The sequence below is a fragment of the Crotalus tigris genome, unplaced genomic scaffold (genome assembly GCF_016545835.1).
Source record: "Crotalus tigris isolate CLP2741 ecotype Arizona unplaced genomic scaffold, ASM1654583v1 scf7180000017913.91448, whole genome shotgun sequence".
NCBI lineage: Eukaryota > Metazoa > Chordata > Lepidosauria > Squamata > Viperidae > Crotalus > Crotalus tigris.
The window spans coordinates 77,501-89,041 of record NW_024096717.1 but is presented as its reverse complement, the minus strand read 5'-3'; the positions used below and the strand labels follow the sequence as shown (position 1 = coordinate 89,041).

Sequence of the window (11,541 nt, the reverse complement as noted above, 5' to 3'; positions counted from 1 at the left end):
CTCCCTCTCTCTCTTTCTCCCTCTCCCTCTCTCTCTCTCCCTCTCTCTTTCTCTCTCTTTCTCTTTCCTCTCCCCCTCTCTTTCTCTCTTTCTCTCTTTCCCCCCTCTCCCTCTCTTTCTCTTTCTCTCCCTCTCTCTCTCTTTCTTTCTCTCTCTTTATATCTTTCCTCTTTCTCTTTCTCTCCCTCTCTCTTTCTCTCTTTCTCTCTCTTTTTCTTTCTTTCTCTCCCTCTTTCTCTCCTCTCTCTCTCCCTCTCTCCCTCTTTTTTTCTTTCTCTCTTTCACTCCCTCTCTCTCTCCCCCTCTCCTTCTCTCCCTCTCTCTTTCTTTCTTTCCTTCTTTCTTTCTTTCTTTCTCTCTCCCCACCCTCTCTCCCTCTCTCCGATCTTCTACTCACCTGGCAAGCTGGCTTCAAGCTGTTCTCCAACAAGCTGACACACATTGAAATTGGGCTGGGTCTCTTCTGCCGTTCCTGCTTCCTGCAGAGATGCAGACAAGGCAGGAGCCCCAACCAATAAGCTTGTCAGTTCATTGGAGAACATAGTGAGGCCACTCTCTTTTTTACACACACACACACACACACACAGAGAGAGAGAGAGAGAGAGAAAGAGAGAGAGAGAGAGAGAGTGCCTCTCTCTGTCTCTGCCTCTGTCTCTTTCTCTGCAAAGGGCAGAGGAGGCTGGGAGCTGCCTGTGGCTCTGGAGCTGTGGGTTGCTGACCCAGGCTCTAGTCCAAGCAGGCACTGGAGATTGTATAAGAAGGTCAACACAAACACAGAATAACAATTGTTAAGAATCAATTGAAGCACAGTTAAGCACTCTCCATTCAGGGTGTCAACAAAGGAGAATCAATCAATTTACAACAGTTCATTTAGTGAACATTCAAAGTTACAATGGCACTTGAAAAAGTAACATATTTATGATGATTGCAGTGTCCTGGGGTCATGTGATCACCTTTTGTGACCTTCTGACAAACTCTTCCTGTTCAAGTTAAAAAGAAAAAAAACTTTGCATAACACAATGTGTCTCATCTTGTTATTCCATCTCTGAGCACCAAAGATCTAGCTCCTGAAAAAAATTAGTGTCCACCTTCAGCCCTTTCTTTCTGGTCATCAAATGGTTTTCATAGTCATACCACTGAATTCACATTGTAACCAAGAATATGAATTTGTTACCTATTTTTTTATAAGTTTCCATGTCCAAAAATGTGAAGATAATGAAATATGTTACTATACTATACAATTTAATGAGCACCTTAAGGACCAAATTAAGTTGATGCAGTTAGCTAGAATTGTATGGATCATTCTTCTGTTAAAGAATTGTTCTTTTCCCCTTTTGATTTATTTAAGCCAGTATAATTTATCTGAATTTACTTTTTTGCACAGCATACTTCAATTATGTCTTTTTGTTCCCCTTTGGAAAATGTACATGAGTTTTGTTGTTATTATTGTTGCTGCATTTCACCACTTTAACATTAAAAAAATACGGTTAATTTTTGAGAAATCATTGCATTCTGATTGTTTCACACTTATGACTTTGACCATAAACAGAATATTAGACTAGACTAGACTGGACTGGACTGGACTAGACTAGACTAGACTAGACTAGACTAGACTAGAGAATAGAATAGAATAGAATAGAATAGAATAGAATAGAGTAGAGTAGAGTAGAGAAGTAGAGATAGAGTAGATAGAATAGAATAGAATAGAATAGAATAGAATAGAATAGAATAGAATAGAATAGAATAGAATAGAATAGAATAGAATAGAGCTGGAAGGGACTTTGGAGGTCCAGCCCCCTACTCAAGCAGCAGAATCTATACCATCTCAAACAGGTGATTGTCCAGTCTCTATGTCTCTTGACATAGAGACAATCTTACATTGTCTCTATGTCATAAGGAACAGCAAATGATAGAATGGAAGAGAGTGAAGAAAAGGAAATGGGAAGCAGGTCTGTGGTATTTGGGCGTACCTATGCTAAGATCAACTTTACAACTCAATGATGTCCTTCCCTCAAGACCACATTCGACAGTGGTGCAGATATCCATGTAGCTGACACCATTTTTTGCCCTATCCAGCATTTTATTTACTTCTGTAATGGTCATTGCAGATATTTTAGTTTTCATTTTGTATGAAGCTTTGACATACTAATTTACTTACTACATAAATGGAGGCATAGCTTTTAAATTACTGAACAGAATGGAGAACTCTTAGATGTATCTTCGAGAATACATTCGCTTATTCTGGAGACGGGAGGGGAGTTGAAGCAATATTAAGATCTTTTGTTCTTCCCTTAATAGATACTTTGGAGAACATCAACCAAAACATAACACAATCATCAAAATGGCCATGTTACAAATTCATTTTGTAAAATCTAGATCTTGCCATTTTGGTAGGAATTTAAGATACAGTAGTTTCCATGGGATCTCTCTTCATTTCAATGGTAGCCTTGCAAGATGAAGGAGGTGAAATAAATGAGGAGAGCTGGCCCAAGTCTGCAAATGGTTTCCATAGCTGAGAATGGACCTGAAGCTGGGTCTTCACACGTCTGAATCAACCCTTAATTTCTACTTCAGAAAGATAGATATTCAATGAGCTCATTTTTCAGCCCGTGTCCAAAATAAGCTGTATCACAAACGCACCACATGTCTTATTCATTCACCACACTAAGCTACAAAAATGTTTTTCAGGTTTTTCAAGTGAAAAAGAAACTTTATAAGTTTATAATGGTGAGTCTATTTTGCCGTGGGGGGGGAACTATTATTGCTGTAATACATCTATTAGTATTCAACTAAGGGAGACAATATATGTGTGTGTGTGTGTGTGTTCTTGTCTTTTTTTTTAAAAAAGTGCACTTAACAAAAATGCCTTGTCTAGTTTTGTTTTGTCTGTAATTTTATTCTTCTTTTTTTGAAGTTTGTATTTTAATATTCTGAATAATAAAAAAAAAACTTGTATAAAAAATAAAGTCATCACCAGCTGAATGTGACTGAGTAAACATTTTCATATAATTAATCTTTTCATCTGGTACATACAATGTTTATTTATTTATTAAAATTATTTGCCCCCTATCTCACCATGATGGGTTTATAACCGTAAAAAGGAGAAATGAAAAAAAAATGTGAAAAGAAACAGGAATAAGGTAACAAAGCAATGAAATAAACCATGAAAAAGAATATAATGAGAAATACAGCTATATGATTACCAAAAAAAAGAGAGGGACAGATACAGAGCAGAGAACAAGTGTGTGTGTGTGTGTGTGTGTGTGTGTGTGTGTGTGTGTGTGTGTGTAGTCTGCCAGCAATTCAACAGCCATCTCCAGACTGGAACTCCACCATTTGAACCGCAGACCAACTGGTAGAGCCCAGTCTTTAGGCCCTTTATTAATTGAGCAGTATCTACAAGGATAACAAAGGATAACAAATATTCTTCAAAGTCCTTTTTTCTTTCTCTCAGTCTCTCTGTCTTTTCTCTTAGTTCATTAACTTTCCCATCTGAAGGACTGAAGTATGGAATCTACACGCTGTCATCGGTTTGATGTTGTACATGCCCTTATATTCATTCTCAAATATCTCATTCCCCTGACTAGAAGATGCTCATCTCCATCCACAAGCATCCTTCAAAGCTGTTTTCACCTGCTTGTTTCTCAGGCTGTAAATGAAGGGGTTGAGCAAAGGAGAAACCACATTGTTCAGAACACCTACCGTCTTGCTGAGGTCCAGTCCACCACTTCGTGTGGGCTTGACATACATGAAAATGCAGCTCCCGTAGGTGATGAAAACTACCACAATGTGAGAAGCACAAGTGGAGAAAGCCTTTTGCCTTCCAGTTCTGGAAGGAATGTGCATGACAGCAGCAATGATTTTAATGTACGAAATTATTGTGATAGCCAAAGTCCCCAGCACAGTAAAGGTGGCCATGAGAAAATCCATCAATTCCAGAAATTGGGTGTTGATGCAGGCAAGTTTGATCAGTGGCATATTGTCACAGAAGAAGTGATTGATGATATTTGGACCACAGAAGGGCAAACGAAATAATAGAATGAGGGGCGTTATGACATAAAGGAAACTGATAATCCAAGATCCTACCACTAACTGAGTACACAATTGGCTGTTCATAATGACTGTGTAGCGAAGAGGGTTGCAGATGGCTACGTACCGGTCAAAGGACATTGTGGACAGAATAAAGAATTCAGCGGTGCCCAAAATAAAATAGAAAAAGGCTTGTGAAAAGCAGCCAGCAAGAGAAATGGTGTTGTTGCCTGAGGCCAAGTTAAACAAAGCCTTAGGGATGGCAGAAGAAGTAAATCCTATTTCCAAGACAGAGAAGTTCCTGAGGAAAAAGTACATAGGGGTATGGAGGCGATGGTCAACCAGAGTGATGTAGATGATGAGAAGGTTTCCCATGATGGTCAAAAGGTAAGTGAGAAGGATGACCCAAAAGAGGAGAATCTGCAGCCATCGGATGCGGGCGAAGCCTACAAGAATGAACTCAGTTACCATAGCTGTCTTGTTCAATATTTCTGCCATTCCATTATGGGTTATTTCTGGAACAAAATCTCTAAAAAAATGGAAAAGGTCTGATGCGTCCAAACTTTCTTTCAGAACATTGGAATAAAAAATAATAATTTGATCCCTTTTGAAGTTGTAGTGATCAATAAGAAGAGTTTGAAAACAGAGAATAGTTGAGAGATTATTAAATTGAATGTAAAATTAAATTTACATTATAGAAAATGCTACTCAGAAAGTCTTCAGCTACCAGGAGGAAAGTGTTATTGGAGAAACAAAGTGAATACTAATGCAGATCAGTATGAGAAGGAGACATATCTTCTCCAAACCCTTTCCTCTTTTTCTATTAATCCTCCCATTTTTGTAAATCAAAAAAGTTATGCCCATGTCCTTGAAGGTTTTCTGTATGTTCCTTCTGTAGCAATTCCCATCTTAATTAAAGAGATAAACTTGTTAATTTGTTTACAAGCACCACTGGTTGTTTAGGGAATTCATTCTCTCTATGAAAAAAGTTCACCTGATTCTCCTAAAACTTGAGGCAATTTTCTCAAACAATTAGGTGTCAGCCCTCCAAGGTAGACCAAACTTGTTAACCAAAGACATCAAACTGATTGACCAATCCAAAGCTAAGAATGGTGATTCTTCATAGCTGAGTTCTTTATTGCGTCACATCTATAGACAAAATCTTGCCAGAACACTACTATATGCACCTACAATATACTCTCTGAGGTATCAGTGTGGGGCTGTCTTCAACCTCTTTCATATGTAATACCTGGACTGAGTTGTCTCTTGCTGTCCTGGAATGTAACTCCTCCCACCTGGAAATCCATCTTCTTACTACATTCCATCACACTAACAATCTTTTGATTAAAAGATTGTAGTAATAGAATCTTGCAAGTCTGAATGCATATTGTTTCTTTTCTTATCTTCATAAGAACTAGGGAGGGTCACGTCTGAAATGTTTTCTCAGATTATAGTTCTACTCCAGAATCATTTTTTTTTTCTCAGGGGATATTGGACAATCGAAGCCTGGCACTCCACAAGCAATTCCATCAATAGACACATTGACCTACAACAGTGGTGGGATTTAAATACCTGAACATCCGGTTCTCTGTGTGGATGCAGCCCTGGGCCTCCAAGGCCTAGAACGGACTTCCAGAAATGACATCAATACACTTCCGGTGGGCCAGTCTAGGCCTGGGAGACCTCCTCCAGGCTTCCAAGGCCTAGAACAAACTTCCAGAAGCAGCATGGGTTCAACCAGTTCTCCGAACTCAACAAAATTTAGCTACTGGCTCTATAGAACCAGTGTGAACTGGATGAATCCCACCATTGATGTACAACCAATCTACAAACCCCTCAGAATCTAAATCAATCAAACAGCCAACCAGAGATAGCACCAATGCTCAACCAACCCATGCAAGTCACCCCTCCATCAGCAGTTCACCTCCCAATGAGCTTGACCTACTGTAGCCTCCCCATTACAAGACCCATCACAAGACCCTCACTTGACACATCCACACCTGAAGCCCTTATAAACAGAAGAATGCTGACACTGACATCCCCTAAACTCTGCTGAAGATGTTACCTAGCCTGGTAATGAAATGTTTGGAAACCAACCCACAAGCTCAGACAATGAACTTTTACCCTCATCCTACACCTGAGCTACAGATATTCACCACTACTGAATATTGGATAGTAGAAGGGAAGTATATTTTTGAAAGAGGGCATGGTGCCTCAGCAGTTAAAGATGCTGAGCTTGTTAGTTGGAAAACTGACAGCCTACATTTGAGACCTGAATGCTGTGCAACAGGTTGATCTCCCATAATTTGCTGCAGCTCCTGCCCACCTAGCAGTTCTAAAGCATAGAAATGTGAGTAGATAAATAGGTACCACTTTGATAGGAAGGGAGCAGCATTCTGTATGCCTCAGCATATAGTCATGCTGGCCACATGACCACAAAAGAGGGTTTTGTTTTGTTTTTGACAACACTTGCTCTCTCAGCTAAGAAACAGAACATTTTATAGAGGATATGTTTAATAATGTTACAAATCAGAGGCAAAGTAACAATATATATCATTTTTTTCTCTCCTTAGTTTATATTTGGCAGGCAGTATTTCCACCACTTACAATATACACAAAACAGATTCAGAAATTGTTCATGGTCTCTAGGCTATGGTCTTGCAATTTTCTGTGAGTAATAGTCATTTTTCTAGATTGTGACATGGTGCTGATTTTGCTTACAAATCAGAGGCAAAGCAAATGCATCTGTTAAAATGTTACCCCTTAATTCAATGTTTGGGAAGCATAACTTTCTGCATTCTCAGATGTACCCGCTGTGCAGTTTTGCTGTCTTCCATATATTTTCAGGGCAATGAACATGGAAGCCACCTCTTATAAACAATGAAGCTAGTTACCATTTTAAAGCATAAGGTGCAACATGTATTCAAAACTAACTGTGAAGATCCCACAGGGACTTCTTGAGGATCAAAGAAACCTATTGCAAATTGCAAGAAATATCTATCAAGCATTTTATGTCAGTTTCCTCTGTAGATATCAAACCCAAAGACAGAACAAAATATTTTGTGCATGTTTCTGATATATTGTGCTTTATTTTGTTGAGGATTATCAGATGCTTTGCTTCCTGATTACCACGTCCTCTTATAAACCACCTCAGTGTGTGATCATTACATCTGAAAGCAGCGCATGCCATAATTTAACAAAGCAGAAGTTGAACTTTAAAATCTGATTCAAGGTCATATCAATGACAAATCACTTCAATTTCTTGCAAAACTCAATCCATTGTCTCAGTTCAGTCCTCAATGCATCCTGCACTTGTCTGTTCCTCAAACAATATATGAACGAGATCAAAAGTGGAGCCAGGACAGTATTCAGAAGGGCTATCATTTTGTTGTAATCTAATTTGCTGCTGCCTTTGGGTCTTATGTACATGAAAACACAACTGCTGTAAGTGATGGAGACCACAGTCATGTGAGATGCACAGGTGGAGAATGTCTTCTTCCTCCCTGTAATTGATGGGATGCGCAGAATCGTGGAAATGATTTTGACATAAGATACAATGTTGACACTTAAGGTCCCAAGCAGAGAGAATATGGCAATCATAAAATTAATCAGTTCTAGGAGGCTGGTATCAACACATGAGAGTTTGATTAGTGCTCCATTGTCACAAAAGAAATGATTGATGATGTTAGGACCACAAAATGGCATTTGAAAGAAAAGAACAGATGGAACTAGAATGAGTGACAAACTCCCAATCCAGCAACAAAGTACCAATAATGAGCAGATTTGTTCATTCATGATGGTTGTGTAGTGGAGAGGCTTACAGATGGCTATGTAGCGATCAACAGACATTGTGGCCAGTAGAAGGAATTCAGTGGTGCCAAGAACAAAATAGAGGAACATCTGTACGAAGCAACCAGCTAAAGAGATACTCTTGTTACCAGTGGCTATGTTGGCCAGCGTTTTAGGAATGATGCTACTTATATACCCAATCTCCATCCATGCCACATGTCGGAGGAAGAAATACATTGGACTACAGAGTTGGGCATTCACCAATGTGATAATAATAATCAACATGTTTCCTATCAATGTCAAAAAATAAATCCCAAGCAGGATGAGAAAAAGGCCAACAGCAATTTGTTGGTTGTTAGTCAGCCCTAACAATATGAATTCCCTCACTGTGGTGCTGTTTTCCATTTAGTTCATTCCTAAAAAAAGAGTGAAGTGAGAAGAGATTATTCCAACTTCAATTTTGTTTCAGTTGCCCATTACAAATGAACACAATTTCACCAGCTTTAATTCTCTGTAGACCATCAAATGGTTGGTCTCTGACATAAGTAATAAATGATGGTTTGAATCGGATCAAGGTACTTGTAGTCATCAGCCTAAGAGAGTATAGGAAACCACACTGTGTTCTCACCTGTCCAAAATAAGTCATACTTGGAGTCATGAAAAAAATCTATTTTTGCATGGTTAAAGTATCTGATTATTTTATATTTGCTCAGTGCTCTCTTCCCATCTCACCTGAGAAAAGTCATTTTTCTCTTTCTGTCAGAAGAAAATTCTGCTTAGAGAGGGCAGTAAAGCACTGTGAAGCGGTATATAATCTAAGTGGTATTGCTATAATGCAGGTGTAGTATTTCTGAGAAAAAAAGTCTTACAGTAATTTTATATCTTCTATAATGGTCAGTGAATATTGAACAGCTTTCTACCAATACTATGCTAAGTAGTTATTTCTACTAACCTTGTGTTTCAAATTGATAATGTTTCAAGTCCTGAAGAAAAGATGATCCTATCATTCTTCTCATTGGAGCTGCATTCAGAAAACATAATTGGACCGCTTAGCAGCTTCTCTGGGTTTAAGACTTATCCTGCTGCACTAGTAGAAAATGATGAATCTCGCTTGAAGAGGAATAATTTTTGAGAACTTCCTGGAACAAGGGTGACAGCTCCAGTCACAATTTTGGATAATTGTTGAATAAGGAAGAAAGATGGGGAATAAAAGAAAAGAAAAAATAATACTGTATTACCAAATTGGAAATATGTCCAATATAGATTAATTATCAAATCATTTCCAACTCCTACTGAACAGAAGATCTGTCTTTAACCTGGTCCTTCAAGTCTTCCAATAATACGTTCATCATTGCTGGAACTGAGTCTTTCCACCTTACTGCTGATTGTCCTATTCTGTTGTTTTTTCATTTTTCTAACCATTAGATCCTTCTTCGGAAAGCTAAGTGTTCACATTATGTGTCTCTCCATTGTAGACACAGTAGAAAATTCATCAGTCCCTTGTTTCTTCCCAATGATCCTCCCTTCTTGGGTCTACAAGAGGATCCATAGTAACAGAGATAATACAGAAATAGAGAAGAATAGAGTAGGAAGAGTCCTTGGAGGTCTTTAAGTTCAACCTGTCCGAAGCAGGAGACCCTATACCATGCCACACAAGTGGGTCTCCTGCCTCTTCTTAAAAGCCTCCAGTGATGGACCAGCCAGAACTTCTGAAGGCAAATAGGTTACTTGCTAACTGTTAAATGTCCCTTTTGGAAGTTCACTCTAGGACAACACCTTTGTGCTGGTTAACATCTCCTTAGCATTTTGCCATGAGGGTAAAGTGGGGAGATGAATTCAACATAAAGCTTATTCAGGGAAATTTCAGACTAATTAACTCTCTGACAAAATATTCATCATCCAGATTTGTCAGCCAGGCAAATGCAACCTGCACGCTTATGAACTAGGATCAAAAGAGACTTGATTCAGAAGTAAGTTCTAATGGGTTCTGCAGGGCATATTCTCCTATGATGAATTATAGGAGGAAAACAAAATGGGCTTGAGTTTTGTTTCTAAACGCATCCTAAACATCACACATTAAAAAGCCTTTACCTACTGCAAAAATCTGAAACTCTGCAGTCACGGTCTTGATATTCAGAGCAGAAGTAAACCTCAATGTTCTTGACCCAAGAATTGAAACATTTCCAAAATACTCACCGTTTCCAATTTATATTAAAATATTCATGCAGATTTTGTGAACCTTATGCTATCTTCAGTAAAACCATCCTCTAGTTTATTAGACTGGGTTGAATATATCAATAAATAAAAAACAAGGAAAGAGCATTCATCAAAACTTTACTCCCTAATTCAAATTTGGGAAAAGAGAACATTCACCGTCCAGAGTGCCTTTCAGAAGATTCTTGGGTCACAGATATACAGAGGACAATTTTTCTGCATACATACATACATATTTTTTCACAGCATTGAGCATAGAAGTAACTTCTTATAAACCATGGAGCTTGTTATTGTTTTGAAGCATGTGGTGTAAGAGGTATACAGGATTGGCTTGCAAAGCTCCCTCAGAACCTCCTCAAGCAGTAATAAAATGCATTGCAGGGGAATCTGTATCAGGTTTTCTATAACTTCTTCCTCTATTGATGTCAAACCCAAAGACAGGGAAAATCATTGTGTGCACATTCCTTGTGTAGGGCACTTTATTTTCCCCTCTCTCATGCCACACACCAAGTTTGGTTGTGGTTTCGTTCTGCCTTCACATCTGTGATAAATCACATCAACTGCTGTGATTTATAAACCACAACCTAGGGTTTGTTAGTTTTTGAAGCACAGAGTGCAAAAATGGTGTCATCTCATTATGTTATAGGGATAGGTAATTTCCCCCGTGCTTTGGCTGGCCTTGGTTCAATAGATATGTCATTTCAACAGAATAATCCCAAAGGTGCTTTTTCAAATGGTAACTGGAACATTAGAGGTTTTTAAGAAGAGGTTGGACAACTATTTGTCTGAAATGGTATAGGGTTTCTTGCAGGGGGTTGGACTAGATGACCTCCAAGGTCCCTTCCAACTCTGTTATTCTGTTACACACAGAGACACACTGACAAACTTATTATTTTCCAAAATAATCAGAATAGAGAATAGAGCTGAAAGGGACCTAGTACTGTGTTTCCTCAAAAGTAAGACCTACCCCCAAAATAAGCCCTAGTTTGGGGGCAAGGGACACAAATCAAGCTAGGGAAAGAGTGAAAGGGTAGAGCTGCCCCACGCACCCCACACCTACTTACCTTTCCAGTAGGACCGCTGCAGCCAGACCTCCCATGCCCTGACAGCTATCTTGCAACTGCCTGAGTTCTTCTGTGGCTGCTTGTAGCTGCATGGCTGGTAACGTGGCAGGAGGCCGCATCGCATTTCAGGCTGGTGCCACTCACACCAGCCCGACGCACCATGTGGCCTCCTGCTGTGAGCAGTGGCACCATCCGAAAGCACCACGCGGCCTCCTGCTATCAGCAGCGGCACCACTGCTATGTGCCACGTGGCGTCTGGCCACAAGCAGCAGCAAGCAGCCACTAAAGAAGTCAAGCAGCAGTGCGACAGGTGTCAGGGTATTGAAGGCCTGGCTGTGGCAATCCTAAAGTAAGACATCCCCTGAAAATAAGACCTGGTGCCTCTTTTGGAGGCAAAAAATATATAAGACTGGATCTTATTTTGGGGAAAACATGGTAGATCTTC

The 11,541-nt window shown here is 39.3% G+C and overlaps 2 protein-coding genes across 10 annotated transcripts; both read right to left on the bottom strand.

The window, feature by feature from the left end:
• Nucleotides 1-3,026: 3,026 nt before the first annotated feature.
• On the bottom strand, nucleotides 3,027-4,875 carry LOC120308412 (olfactory receptor 49-like). Its single transcript, XM_039344449.1, has one exon. The coding sequence runs from the start codon at nucleotides 4,525-4,527 to the stop codon at nucleotides 3,595-3,597; it is 933 nt and encodes a 310-aa protein (XP_039200383.1). The 5' UTR covers nucleotides 4,528-4,875; the 3' UTR covers nucleotides 3,027-3,594.
• A 1,650-nt stretch (nucleotides 4,876-6,525) lies between these two features.
• LOC120308411 (olfactory receptor 49-like) lies at nucleotides 6,526-10,709 on the bottom strand. Of its 9 annotated transcripts, none has more exons than XM_039344440.1 (3): nucleotides 9,057-10,709; nucleotides 8,771-8,957; nucleotides 6,526-8,234 (listed from the first exon to the last, which is right to left on the bottom strand). In XM_039344440.1, exon 3 carries the CDS (start codon nucleotides 8,221-8,223, stop codon nucleotides 7,279-7,281), a length of 945 nt encoding a protein of 314 aa, XP_039200374.1. In that variant the 5' UTR covers nucleotides 8,224-8,234; nucleotides 8,771-8,957; nucleotides 9,057-10,709; the 3' UTR covers nucleotides 6,526-7,278. The 9 variants fall into 9 exon arrangements, with proteins under 9 accessions (XP_039200374.1, XP_039200375.1, XP_039200376.1 ...); XM_039344441.1 differs by having other exon boundaries at nucleotides 8,771-8,975; nucleotides 10,015-10,709; XM_039344442.1 differs by having other exon boundaries at nucleotides 10,015-10,709.
• Between the last annotated feature and the right edge of the window lie 832 nt (nucleotides 10,710-11,541).